The sequence below is a fragment of the Phocoena sinus genome, chromosome 10, assembly GCF_008692025.1.
Source record: "Phocoena sinus isolate mPhoSin1 chromosome 10, mPhoSin1.pri, whole genome shotgun sequence".
Lineage (NCBI taxonomy): Eukaryota > Metazoa > Chordata > Mammalia > Artiodactyla > Phocoenidae > Phocoena > Phocoena sinus.
In genome coordinates this window covers 63,167,956-63,182,196 of record NC_045772.1, presented here as the reverse complement: position 1 = coordinate 63,182,196, position 14,241 = coordinate 63,167,956, and the positions used below count along the sequence as shown (strand labels likewise).

Genomic DNA, 14,241 nt, shown 5'->3' with positions numbered 1-14,241 from the left:
TACCCAGACCAATGTCACCACTCTGTAGAGCTTTCTTTCGGTACCCAAGTAGAGAGCACGACACTCCCTTCTGGGCCCCACGCTGCAGTTGGTGTGCACCTGTCCATGGCGCTTCATTGTGGAGTATTAGTGATGCTGTGTGCCTTGTCTCCTCTCTCTGAACATAGTTGCCTGCCCTTGCCCCACCCAGCCAGTAGGGTAGGCCTTCAGTAAATGTTAATGGCTATTGGAACTTTTGATATCCCAGAACCCACACTAAGTACTTTTATTTTTATATTTTTAATTTTTAAAATTTATTTTATTTATTTATTTTTGGTTATGTTGGGTCTTTGTTGCTGCGTGCAGGCTTTCTTTACTTGCGGCGAGTGGGGGCTACTCTTCGTTGTGGTGTGTGGGCTTCTTATTGCGGTGGCTTCTCTTGTTGCAGAGCACGGGCTCTAGGCACACAGGCTTCAGTAGTTGCAGCACGCAGGCTCACTAGTTGTGGCGCACGGGCTTAGTTGCTCCGCGGCATGTGGGATCTTCCCGGGCCAGGGCTTGAACCCATGTCCCCTGCATTGGGAGGTGGATTCTTAATCACTGTGCCACCAGGGAAGTCCCCACACTAAGTACTTTTAATCACAAATAAAAACTTTGCAGCATAGATATTATTGTTCCCCATTTTGCAGACATGGAAACCGAGACTTATCAAGAGGTTAAGTGAAACTTGTCTAGAGTCAGATAGCCAGGAAGTGATAAGGCTGTGCTCCAGGTGCAGCTGTGTCTAGCTCTTAGGTTCTGAACCACAGCATGGCGCCGCTCCTCCAGTGTAAACATACACTCCCCGAACTGCTAACTGACTTGTGGGACTATTCCTCCTATCATCGCTGACCTTTAAGAGGCTGGGTTGGCTGGCAGGCTCGTACCCACCTCCTCCCAGGCGCTCTGTCATTCTGCTGGGAGATGAGTTGCGGGCTGCCTGAGCCAAGCCACTTTCATTGATCCCAGGTGGCGAGGAGAGAAGTTGGGAACACACTTCCTTTCTGTTCTTCCCCACACACCCATCTCTCCATCGGTCTGGTGTGGCTCTTCAAGACTGTGGTGGTGCTGAAGCATCTAGACAGTCTTGGGTCACGTGGGTCTCTGACTGCTCAGGGCTGGTCTCTTGGGTCCCTGTCTCATCAGGCCAGGAGCCTTCACACCTGCTGGGTGCTGCCGACCTCTGAAGTGGCTACTCTTCTAAGTGTTCACTAAGTGGGTGAAGAAATACGTTACCCTAGTGGGAGGGGAAGGCTAATCCTCCCTGTATTTGTTTACTTCTCAAAAAACTTGAACAACAGGCTTAACTTAGCTCTATGCCATTTTAATGCAAATTTTATACAGGTATAGTTACGGCACTCCTTTTTGTTTTATATGCCAGCTGGCAAAAAATCTGTTGTGAGTAAGAATGCCTGTGGTGTGACTTAGTATCTGTGAGCTCCGGAGGCTCCGTGCTCTCCCTGGAGGCCATGTCGCCGAGACAACCTTCTCACGCACCTTTCTCACATTAAGTCAGCAGAACTGTCCAGCACACTCCAGACAGGATTCTTCAGTGCAGCGATTTCCAAACTTCTTGAATTTTGAGACTCATTGGAAGGAACTTGTTAGAAACACAGTATCTGGATCTTAATCCAAACTTAGTGGATCAGCATCTTCATGGGAGGGGCCTGGGAATTTGTATTTTTACAAATTCCTCGGGTGATTCTTAAAAATTGGGCAAGTTTAGAAAGCATTGCTTTAGTGCAGTGAAAAGCATTTTTTTAGTGCAAAAAAAGCATTGCTTTAGTGCTTAACTACAGGTGGTAAGAGTGATAAGAGCACAGACTGTAGGAGGCAATGACAGAAATGTGGATAACAAATTCAGTTATGTGGGATAACTGAATTCCTTCTGTCTGGTCTTGCTCTCTGACTAAGGGATACCTCACTATCTGGTGGGAGTTCCTTCCGATTTTAGTGCCCAGTGATTTATGTACTATTCCTCTCTTGCTTTTCTGGCCACCTTCGAGGTCTAGCTGTCGAATTTCAGTAAACTTTTGGTTCACTAAATTTCTCTCCCTGGGTGTTTCAGCTCCTGCTAATGTAAAGACCCATTCCCCACTCATTCTCCGATTTCCACCCAAGCACGTGTGTCTCGTTGATTTATTGTTCTTTCACTGCCTTCATTTTACCAATTCATTCAGTCACTCATTCAATAAGTGTCTATTGTGCGGGGCTGCAGGCGGGCTACAGAGATAAACAAGACACAGGCCCTGCCCTCAAGTGCACAGTCTAGTAGGGACATAGATGTGTAAACAAATAATTAAAATACCAGTGATGTGCTGAGTGCTATCACAGAAGTGTGTGCAGAGTTGTAGGGGCACCAGGAGGAAGTGAGTAACAATTGGTGGCAAGTGTCACAGAGGAGGTGACTTTTGAGCAGGGTCTTGTACTCAGAGAAAAGGGAGGGGGCATTTGTAAGTTATATCACCATAGTCCTCACTTCTCCTTGCAGTGCATCTTCTCCTAGGGCTCTTCACTGTCTTTGCTCGTTTATGGAACAAATGGAGCTAATTGGCATGGCTGAATCAGACTCTCTTTATTGACCTTTTTCAAAACCCGAGATGGTTGGTGGTTGAGTAATCTCCATGATACCAAGTCTAGCAGTTTGTCCCACGATCATTTACCGACAGTGAATGGTTGATACTCTAAACACTGAAGAAAGCTTTTAAAGGCCTTTTTCACTTTATCAGATGTGTTCTGAGCCAGCAGAAGTGGTCTTTGTGCTTTTCAGGGAGTGGCATGTGTGCGCGCGTGTGTACGCACGCGTGTGTGCGTGTGTGTGTGTGTGTGCGTGGTAGAGGTAGGGGAGCTTGTGAGTGGGGAATGGGACAGGAGAATGCTTGTTTCTTTTGCAATAAAAGACATGATTTCCTGTTTCTCAGGAATGTTTCCTTGGTAGGCTCCCACATCTCTATTAGTTTTGTGTGTTATTAGAGATTACCTAAACTCTGCAGTTTGCTGATTTGACAAGGCTTGGTTTTGATTTCCAAAAATGCACTGTGGGTTTTTCTTACTTCACTAGGAAAACAGAGATGAAGGGCCATTGTGATTAAATTTGTATAGTCTAGTAAGTAGTCATGATTGCAGTTTTAAAATGTTTGTTTCTTGAAATAATGGATGCTCATTGTAGAAAACTTATAAAGTACAGGCAAGCAAAATTGCAAAGAAGCTAAAACCAATCCATAATCTTGCAGGCCATAACTAACCACTCAATATTTTGGTGTATAAAAATCCAGAATTTTTTCTGTGCATATACATGTATGTATAAAAATGTTGTTATTCCAGAAATTGAATATACTGTGTAAACTGATTAGTATCTTGCCTTTTTTCCTGTTATATAGTTTAACCATCTTATTATGTTAACAAATATATATCTACAGAACTATTCATTCTTAATGAAAAAAACTTTATTGTCGAGATTATACAAGTTGTTCAGGCTTTTTTTTTTTTTAATCAAACTCTGTTAAAGTATATAAAACAAATGAAAATCCCCCATAATCTCATTCCCCTAAGGATAAACATTTAATATATGTATATGTATATATATATAGCCTTCTAGACTATTTTCTTTATATATGCAAACATTTCTATTACCTTTTTTTTTTTTACAAAATTAGTTCCTATTATACCTAGTGTTCTGCAACTTGCCTTTTACCCTTAATATATTTTTTAAAAGTTTTTTTAATATTTTTATTTAGTTAGTTATTTGGTTGTGCCAGGTCTCAAGTTTTGGCTTGCCGGTTCCCCGGTTGCGGCACATGGGCTCCTTAAGGTGGGCTCCTTTGTTGTGGCACGTGGGCTCCTTAGTTGCGGCAGGGGGGCTCCCTAGTTGTGGCTCATCGGCTCCTTAGTTGTGGCATGTGAACTCTTAGCCACAGTGTACATGTGGGATCCAGTTCCCTGACCAGGGATCGAACCTGGGCCCCTTGCATTGGGAGTGTGGAGTCTCAACCACTGTGCCACCAGGGAAGTCCCCCCTTAATACATTTTAGAGAGCTTCCTGTGCCAGTACGTTTGGAATACCTGCATAATATTATGTGGATCAGGGTTTCTTGTCCTCAACACTACTGACATTTTAGACTGGTTAATTCTTTGTCATGGGCCTGTCCTGTGCATTGCAGGATGCTTAGCAGCATCCTGGCCTCTATCTTTTAGATGCTAGTAGCATCCCTTCCTCTAGTTATGACAAAAATGTCTCCAGATGTTGTCAGTTGTCCCCTGGAGGGCAAAGTCATTCCTAGTTGAAAGCCACTGATACAGATGGTCTATAATGTAAGCATCTAGAGACCTTCCAGTTTTTCCATGACAAAGAATGGGTCAGGGAATATTCCTATACTGATTTTTGTGCACCTCTGTGAATTTTATCGTTGAATAAATTCCTAGAAGTGCAGTTGGTGAATCAGAATTTTGATAGAAATTGCCAAATTATTCCAGAGATTGTATCGATTTATTTTTCAACTATATCCTGATGGTTCCAAATCAATATCTCTTTCTGAAGTTCTAGATTCATGTAGCCAACTGTTGATTGGACATCTCCTCCTGTGTGTCTCATAGCCCTTTCCTAAGCTCAACTCTCATCTTCTTCAACCCACCAAACATGCACTTCTTGCTGTATTTCTCTGTCAGAGAATATCATGACCATCTGCCTGGTTGCTCAAGCCAAAAACCTTCTCCATCCTACACTGAACCAGTCATCAAATCCTATCTAGTCTTCCTCCCTAATGTCTCTCTTAATCCATTCACTTCTTTTCATCCCTTCTACCTCTATCTTTAATTTAAGCTACTAGCCCAGATCACTGTAGTAGCACTGGGGCAAGAACTAGCCTCTCTGGCTTTTACCCTTGGTTCCACGCTCCTCAGGAAGAATAAACTTGCTGCACTCTGTGATATGCAAGTGTTACTCCCCTGCTTAAGCCTTTCAGTGAGCCCTGCTGCCTCTCCGCCATCTGCTCCATCAGTCAGATGCTGAGGCCAACACATCTAACATTCATCAACCATGATTTCAAATCTCTGTATCCATCAGAATAGGCTTTTTTCTCCCCACCACATATATTTATTCACCAGATATATTTATTCCCCCAGCTTTGAATTACTCACTGTCCCTTAAATGTCCCTTTGTTCTCCTGCTGCATTTCCTGGTCCTTTTAACCATGCTCTCTGCCCATCCATTTTCTACCCTTTCTTTAGGACCAAGCATATTTCTTGAACTCTTCAGCCACAGAGTTTCTCCTCTATTAATCAGTTTTATCCTTTTTGCATTTATTGTATATGTACTTTTTCATTTAACCTTGTGAAAAAGACATACATGAATAGAAATAATACAAACCAGTGAACCAAGTGGAGAGGATATGGGAATTCCAGCTCCAAGTTCCAGCACAGATCCTAGGGTGCAAACGTGCATTTCAAAAATCCCATCCCAGTGTGTGAACCTTGACTTCTCCCCTTAACTGGACTTTTGATTTTTATGTGGTTCTGTAGAGCAATGTAATTGAATACCTCCCAAGTCAATTGCATTCATTTGGTCAAACTAAATCCTTGGAGAGAAGTTCATTTGTCTGCCAGCCTTGCCATGTTCCATTTTGTATATCTTAAATACCACGGAAACAAGGGTGCCCTAGGAACTTGGGAATCTCTGACATGGAATGCAGCATACTGCTCTGCTAGATTGGTGTAGGGACAAGCCCTGCAATTTTCCACAAGAAGTCAGCTCCAATCCTGTGGGAAATCACACATAGCAAAATCCTTGGCAAAGAACTATACATTTTTTTCCTGCTCTCTATGTAGTAATTCTGTAACACTCTGTAATTAATTTTATTTCTACAGTGAACAACCACAGAGTAAGAATAATGCATAACCTGTTTCTGTTCTTGCTATTTTAGGGGACATCACACAGAAGGGATATGAAAAGAAAAGGTCAAAACTCCTGTCTCCTTACATCCCGCAGACACAAGGTAGGCAATGAGAAGTAGCTTAAACCTTTTCAGTAAGAATGCTGTCTTACAGGAGACCTGTCTTTTTTGTTGGTTCCTGTTTTTTCCCTCCCTCACCAGGGAAGAGAAAAAACAGAAGGAAGGAAAGGAGGAAATGAATCTTAATTGAGCATCTGCTGTGTGGTAGGCACTTTTAAAATACCCAACGTCATCAAATCATTTATACAGAACTTGAGTGGTAGTGTGTCTATGCGTAGCTGACATGATTCAAGGGCAGAAAATTCCAGGTTATGGAAAAACTGCATCTTTTTAATGCCTGAGCATGAACTGTAATGGAGAGGAGCAAGTGGGGCAAAGATAAGGAGGAGGGACAGATTTAGTTTGCAAGGCAACCCAAGGATTGCAGTCCCTGAGCATTTGGGGGTAAGAACCCTAAATAAACTTTTAAACTATTTCACAGCCTGACTTATTCCTTCTGCAAAGAGACTGGCGTGTTCTTTGTATATCAGAAAGTTCTGAGTCACTTCTGTGCTTAATTCCAGGCGGGTTGCTGGAACCTTTGCCTCTAGGCAAGGCTGTCTGTTTCTAAGTCATCATATTTTTAAAGTTACTCAGCCTCCAGGATTTCCTTTGATAGCCTGTTTCTATTTAATCACTTTTACTATAAAGAGTTTTTTCTTTATTTCTAACTTCCCCCCCTGCAGTCAGTCAGAGTCCATTTCCACAAGACTGTGTTTTGTGGAACTAATAATTGCTTTTATTTCTGGATTATAATCCTTTGAGGGCTTTGGATCCCCCATGGTTCTAATATCAAGCCTTGCACAAGGTTTATAGTCTGTAAATATTTGTTGAATGGATAATGGAATAAATAAATGAGCAATGATGGTATACCAATCGATTTCACTGAAGTCCTTGTTTTATTTCCTGCATCATTCTTGGAAATTCCTCCCTGCAGAAACTAGTAGGTCAATTCAGTGATAGCCAGTTTAAAATATCTTAATGAACAGATGGATGTGGAAATGAATTGAGAGAAAAGGGTGGAAATCAGTCCAGTGACAGCTAATGAAAAGCCAGCTTTTGCTGAGCAAGGCATGACAGAAAAGGGGAGTCCTCTGATTGGCTGCTTAATTATGGATCTGGTCCATGCCTCTGTAGGCCCAGAGATTTACTGTAGTCACTTTGTGCAAAAGCAATCAGATCCTGAGAAAATAACTCAGTAAGGAATGTAACTATAAAAAGGACCATGATCTGTCTCATATCTGTTGTCAGGCTACAAAGAAACCAAATCATGTTCAAAAACCAGTTTATCAATTTACTATGAGAAACCACTGAGACACATTCAAGTCTGTGTGGTCAGCACATTCTTGCCCCACGGGCCGGCCTACGAGAGGAGCTTGATCACACATAGAAGGTTGCTTAGTGAGAATGGTTATGACGGAGCAGACATTTAGTTGCAGCAGGCCAAGAGAATGTGACATAGCATCTCACAGTAGGGATGGTCTTGCATGTGACCTCATGGGGGAAATAGAAGCCATTTGATGGCATCTCCTTCCCGCTATTAGACTTCAAACTCACCACATCAGTGCCCATCATGTTTATCACCTCCTCCCTTCTGGTTAAAGAGGTGATCTGTCCCTCCTAACCAAGGGCAGTCCTTTCACCTGGGCTTTTGATCCCATCTCCTCCTCCCTCTTCAGAAACCTTTTACTATCATCCCGTGACACCAAGGACAGGGCAGTGGGAGTGGGCCACCCCAGTGCAGGCAGTGAGGGGTGCAGTATCTATAGAAATTTTAAAAGCAGTAATAAAACCAACAAAAAGTTGGTCGGCTTTTTCTTATCACCATGGATAGCAATTCTAAATGCTGTAAGTAGTAAAATCTCCTCCCGCTGAGTCAGACAGCTGCACTGCCCCCTCGGTATGCCACTGCAGTCAGCTCCCTGTCTCTCTTGTACTGTCACTCTCTCCCTCTCAACCAGATTATTCCCCCAGACGTTGATCATACTCATTACTGTTCTTTTTAAAAAAAATCCTCCCTTGGGAATTCCCTGGTGGTCCAGTGGTTAGGACTCGGCACTGTCACTGCTGGGGCCCAGGTTCGATCCCTGGTCAGGGAACTAAGATCCTGCAAGCTGTGTGGCATGGCCAAAAAAAAAATCCTCCCTTGTCGACCACTTCCATCTCTACCCTGTCTGTCTCCCCTTTATGATCAGACTGCTGAGAACTGTCTATATTTACTATCCCTGTTTTCTCAACACCTTCTCACTTCTCAGCCCATTCCAGTCCCTTCTGAAGCTGCCATAAGTGATATCTCAGTACTATTTGCCACTCTGCCTCTTGAGACACTCTCCTCATTTTCTTACTCCTCTCTTCATGTTGCTCCTAGTCATCTTTGCAGGCTCCTTCTCCTCTGTTAAATGTTGGAATTCCCAAGGCAAGACCTCAAGCCCTCCTGACATCTCACTCTATATCAGTGGTTCTCACATTTTAGCCTACATCAGAATCACTAGAGGACTTGTTCTTATACAGATTGCAGGACCCTGTTCTCAGAGGTCCAGGTTGGGGTTCGAGAATTTGCATTTCTGTCAAGTTCCCAGGTGATGGTTGCTGGTATGGAGAACCAATGCCCTGTCTCCCTAGAGCTTTTCAAGGGAGACTTTTCTTAGTGGTAAAAAGTCTCTCAATTTGTGTTTGTCACTTTCTTTTCCCACCTTTGTTCTTGAATCTATTCATGTCTTTCCCAGAAATGGATTGTTTGTAGGGCTGGGTTATATTGTATGGATTCTGTAGCAAAAGAAGTGATTACACCTTGACATTTTTACCCCGTTTGTCTTTGTAGATTTTGAAGAAGGCATTTAGTTTGATTTTTTTTTAATGGCATTGGATTTAATGCAGATTTTAAACTTACTGAATTGTATTAATGCTTTATATAGGATTAAAATGAAAGTCATTTTAACACTTTTAGTAGGAGTTTCCTACTTACTTCTAGAGGGATTCAACCTCTTTCAAACTCTTTCTGTTACCTTGTTAGATTTCATTTCCTCCAGTTGTGAGGTGTGCTTCATTGTGAGGGTGGCTCCTTGAGTGTAGTATATAAAAGTAACATTCTCCACCAGTCTCTCTCGAAAGAAAAAAGTAATACTGCTTGCAGCATTGTACTACTAGAACAATTACATGCACGTGCTTATCTAAAAATTTAGTGAGTGGTTTTCCATACAGAATTGCTTTGGAGTTATCTTAGGTCGCATATTTATGTATATTTTAGATTTCTTTTCTCAAATGTTACATAAATCTTTAAAATAGGACCTTCAGAAAAAAATTAACAATGTAACAGGGAAAATGGGGAAATATGGAAGAGAACACATGGTTGAGGAAAATACTTAGTGGAAATTGAGTAAGGACAATTTGGGGTAATAATAAACATAGCTTAGTTCACTAACATCACAGGGGTTAGATTCTAAACTTACTGTATGACAAAAATCTGATGTCTCAAAATTACCCTTGGAAATCACTTAAACCTATCAACATTGGAACTGATTGTTGTTTCTTTAGTTTCTACAAAACCCAAACTTTATCTGGTACTTAAGGGCATGCCATATGAAATTCATATCTTGATAAAGGGCATCAGGGCCGCAAGATGTTCTCACTATGAGAGGCAAGGGAGAAATGAGGATGTGGCAGGTTCATATCTCCTCGTTCTGAGCCATATGCTCTTTGAAAGGAATGACCCATAGAACATCTTTCAGTGGCTTGGAAGCTATGAGAGCCTGGATATAAAGCTTCCCACACACCTCAGTTATTAGCAGCTTTGCAAGGAGAAGAGGCCAGAAATTAACTCTCTTTTGTCAAGGCCCAAAGAATTGATTATTCAAACCACATACACTCTTAACTCCTCTGTAAATTAGTCGCTCTTGGCCACTCTTGGATTTAGAAGAAAATGGAAGGTTTTGTGCAGGGAGACAACTTCCTGTAGTCTAATCCTTAAGATGTTTTGCATACAAGTAACTGATTAATTCCAAACAGCTTTAATAGAAAAGAGTTTATTCTAATGATACCGGGGTTGCTGACAGAACCTCAGGTCAGCACGTATTTACTATGTGCTTTCTGTGCTCCAAGTACTGTTAAGACATCAGGAGGCAGCCAGCATTGGACAAGACTGCCTGGGACCCCCTGGCTTGCTCCCTCAGTCTACTAGGGGTTTGCTCAGCTACAACTAACACTAAGAAGGCTTCCTTGACCAGCCTTATCACAAACAGTCCCCACTCGCATGATCTGCACTGCATTTATAAAAGGCTCTCTCTGACTGTCCCGTAGATTATGGTTTGTTCGTGTGTCTTATTCCCCTACTGGACTCTTAAAGTCTTTAAAATCAGGAACATTCTTTTTTTATTATTATTTCTTCATGTCCCCAGTTTCTAGCATTAGTACCTGACACATAGTAGAATTCTATAAATGTTTGTGGAACTAAACAGAAGGAACATTTAGAATTTAGAAATATTTCCTTTCGTAAACATCTGTGAAGATGGAAGTGTCAGATAATGAAAAAAACAGATTACTCTACAGATTGGAGAGTGATTGGTCCTGGCAACTTGTCTCTACCTTCAATAGATCTTTTAATTTAGAGCTACTAAATCTCAAGAGACTGTGCACACATATTGATTCTCATCAGTATTATATTACAACATCAATATTAGCATTCCTCTTTACTTAATTTTTATTTTTAAATGAGACTACGGAATCTATTTTACAGAGTCAAATGCTACTACGAGGTTTGTAACAACAACAAAAATAAGCAGTGTCCTCTTCTTCCCCAGAGACAGCTTCTTTCAACTGTTTTAACTGTTTCTTCTGGCATTTACCTCTGTAGGTAAAAGAGTAGAATTTTTCTCTCTTACACATTCTTCCCCCAGCCACCTGGACACCACACACTCCCCTTCCCTTTACCCCTTCCTTCCCATCTCCCATCTCATACTCATTGTGGGCTGTCTGTTCAATGTACTACTTTTGTTGTTGCTAAGTCAGCATTCAGTGTTTGCATTATTTTGATTATGTAAATATTATTCACAGCTAAGTCACTTGGTTTACTAGGATTACATTTCCTTTCTTTCTCTCTCTCTTTTTTTTTTTTTACAGTTAATCCATTGTTTTATTATTATGTTTATAGAGACAACTCTTGATGCTGTCTCTTCCTGAACTGATTGTTTCTTTGTCCTGCTACAGGCCTTTATTATCATTCTGGTGGTGTTTTAGGAAGGAGTGGGGATAGATAGATGTGTTATTCTTCCGTGTTTAATCAGGATTCTTTATCCTAACGTTTCTATTTAAGGATTGTTCAAAACTTGTACCAAGATCATTTCTATCAATCTAAAAGATCTCAAAGACGTCAGTACCTTATTTGCTGGTTGTTCACCAACAAGCTGATCAAATGGTCTCTACCACAGCCTGATTAAAGTGTTGAAACTGGGGGGCCTCCCTCCTTTGGGTGGTTCTGAGAACGAGCCCTGCCTCAGCTCTGTTTTGCAACTCTCCGCTATTTAAAACTGCCCTTGAAGTTCAACGGTGGCATCTTCTCTTGGACCCACATCCTTTGCTTTAGGACATTACTGCAGCTTCTGTTTTTCATGGCATTGATGTACACATTCCATTCTGTCTTCGTGTATTTGAGATCATTTGTGACCTTTGTGCATTTGTTTTTCTTCCTTCATCCATTGACTTTGTCCTACTGTCTTTCACTTCATTTAATTGTGTTTGTCTTCTGCTTCAGAATAGGATCTCGCCTTTTATATATTCCTTCCTGGGCTAGGTTCCCACATTATTTTTCCCCTGGGCCCTTACCTGCTGCCCTTTTAGGGGTAAGACGTGTCAGCTTACGATTACGCTTACGTGTTGGCATTTTCTAGCTTGTCTTGGTAAGAAGTGCTGGTGGCCCAAAGCTTCTTTCCAAACTTGGATTCCTTTTGTGGTTGCTGCCTATTTTGCTGCAGGGTATTTGCTCACCAGTGTTCCAGTGTATGTACATATGCTGCACTTGCCAGTTGTTCCCCACCCCTTTCGTCCCAGGTCTTCTGAGTTCAGTCCTGCCTTTGAGATTGTGCAAATGTGTATATAACCGAGTGAAAATGAAAGAAAAGAGAGCCTTGTAAGTTTTATCCTCTCTCTCTAAAGACTCTGATAACTGCTCTCAAGGATAGTCTGTGATCCTGTTATTCTTACAGACCTCATGTAATTGTATGAAAATTGTGAGAGGCACAAATTTTTGCATAAAATATTTACGGCTTAGAGATACACAAATAAGTAGCCTTCTCAGATTAACAGTTAACCATATCCTTTAAGTTGGTATCTCTTCACTTTTGTCTTTGTTTTTCCCAGCCACCCACTCCCATTGGTGGAAGTGAGGAGACAGAAAAGATCTTAATTTCTTTATTTTAACTAAAATTTTGGGTGCTTGCAGTGTAATACCCAGAGCTAATTACTGCAGGAGATAAAAGATGAATTAAGACCAGCCTCTGACCTCAAGTTTATTTATACTATAAAATAGGAAAGATAGGTGTACAAATGAGAATCATAAAAGATAGAGTGAAATAGGGGCTTCCCTGGTGGCGCAGTGGTTGAGAGTCTGCCTGCCGATGCAGGGGACACGGGTTCGTGCCCCGGTCCGGGAAGATCCCACATGCCGCGGAGCAGCTGGGCCCGTGAGCCATGGCCGCTGAGCCTGCGCGTCCAGAGCCTGTGCTCTGCAATGGGAGAGGCCACAACAGTGAGAGGCCCGCGTACCGCAAAAAAAAAGGTAGAGTGAAATAAGCACTGTAAGAAAGTTCTAAACAAAATATTATGGAAATTCAAAGGGATGTGAACCTAAAACTAGCTACTGAAATCAAGAACAGCATTTTGGAATGCTGTAGAACATTCCCAACCATATAAATGTTAAGTAGACAGAGTGCCTCTTTGTGTGCTTGGGGTGGGATCGATTGTATTTTCTCTATCACGTTTTGATTTAAAAGTTCCTTCCCAAGTGAGGATCACAGAATAATGGAAAGAACATGGAATTTTTTATTCCAGTCCCAGTTCTGCCCTTTCATTAGCTAGGTTTGGACACTTGTATAGTTGCTATGAACTGGAGCACGCATTGCAATCTTATCTGTACCCACATGCCTCATTGGAAGGAAGTCCGCTGTCTTTTGGGGCTCCTCTTTCCTCTTGAATTGTCCAAGAACCCCCTGGGATATAGGTAGTGCAGGAGGAGAGGTGGTCAGTGTAGCTTCCACACCCAAATGGGAAGAACCCCATAGTCTGCTGCTGCTCCTCAGTGCCTCGTGGGGCGCTACTGAAAACCGATCCTCACCTTGTGACCAGCAATGCTGTCCCACTGCTAACCCTGGGTCCTGCATCAGTCACTCTGAGGAAGGAGCCCACTCTGCTCGGCTCAGCCAAGGTACCCCACTTGGATTCTCAGGGCAAAGCTCTAAGTATTGTGTTCTTTTAGTCCACACACAGCCATTTTCCTGATGCCAAGTGGCCCAGGAAGCTTCAGATTTACCCTAGGCACATGGCCCCTTTTCCAGACTGTGAATGTGGACTCTTTCTTTCCTCCCTTCCCCCAGGCAGCGAGGCAGGTTAATCACCCATCCTTCTGAGGAAAACTCTCCTCAGTGAGCTCCCAGGGAAGAGTCTCTGAGTGATTCAAGGTACCTTCACCCAGGGTGGAGGGTGGAGTTGGGAGTGGAAGCTCTGTTTATAATGATTCAAGGTGATTATGGACACACTCTCACTGTAGAAAAACAGATTTAATCTGGTGTAGGTGTCCTGCCTCCTTTATGGTATCTATCAGATGGTGTTATTGCAAAGGTAAAATGAGATGGTGTTGTGAGTTTAAAGAGCCTGTATTTTCACTGATAACTGTATTATCATTGTTATTCTGTCATTCCCTTTCTAAAGCCCTTTAAAGGCCGCTGATTGGTTAAGGAGAAGTGACCTGACCCTGCTTTTCTTCTATGGCCTCATTTTGTCTCACTCCACCTCTTTCACTGTGCTTCAGCCCCACCAGTCTTTCTTAGACTTGTCAAGGCTTTTCTCCCTCACGGGACTTATACAAATACCTCGTTGCTGTGTAAAGTAGCCCTCCCCACACCCCCACCCCCACACTGAAGCCCGCATCAGCCTATCCTTTTAACAGGCTCTTCCTGAAACTCTAGTACAAATTAAATTCCTCATTACGTGGGCTCAGAGATCTTTGTCTTTTTCCTTCTCAGCGCCG

General features: G+C 42.2%; 1 protein-coding gene and 1 non-coding gene across 5 annotated transcripts in view; both read left to right on the top strand.

Moving 5' to 3' along the window:
* Positions 1 to 14,241, top strand: part of DIP2B (disco interacting protein 2 homolog B) — a 240,956-nt gene that overhangs the window by 114,416 nt on the left and 112,299 nt on the right. For all 4 annotated transcript variants that reach the window (XM_032644943.1, XM_032644945.1, XM_032644944.1 and 1 more), the window contains exon 2: positions 5,937 to 6,008. In XM_032644943.1, coding sequence (XP_032500834.1) covers positions 5,937 to 6,008 — 72 coding nt within the window. The remainder of the gene's footprint in view (positions 1 to 5,936; positions 6,009 to 14,241) is intronic.
* Positions 8,033 to 8,104, top strand: TRNAD-GUC. The gene has a single exon. It is a non-coding gene; the product is annotated as a tRNA-Asp (tRNA).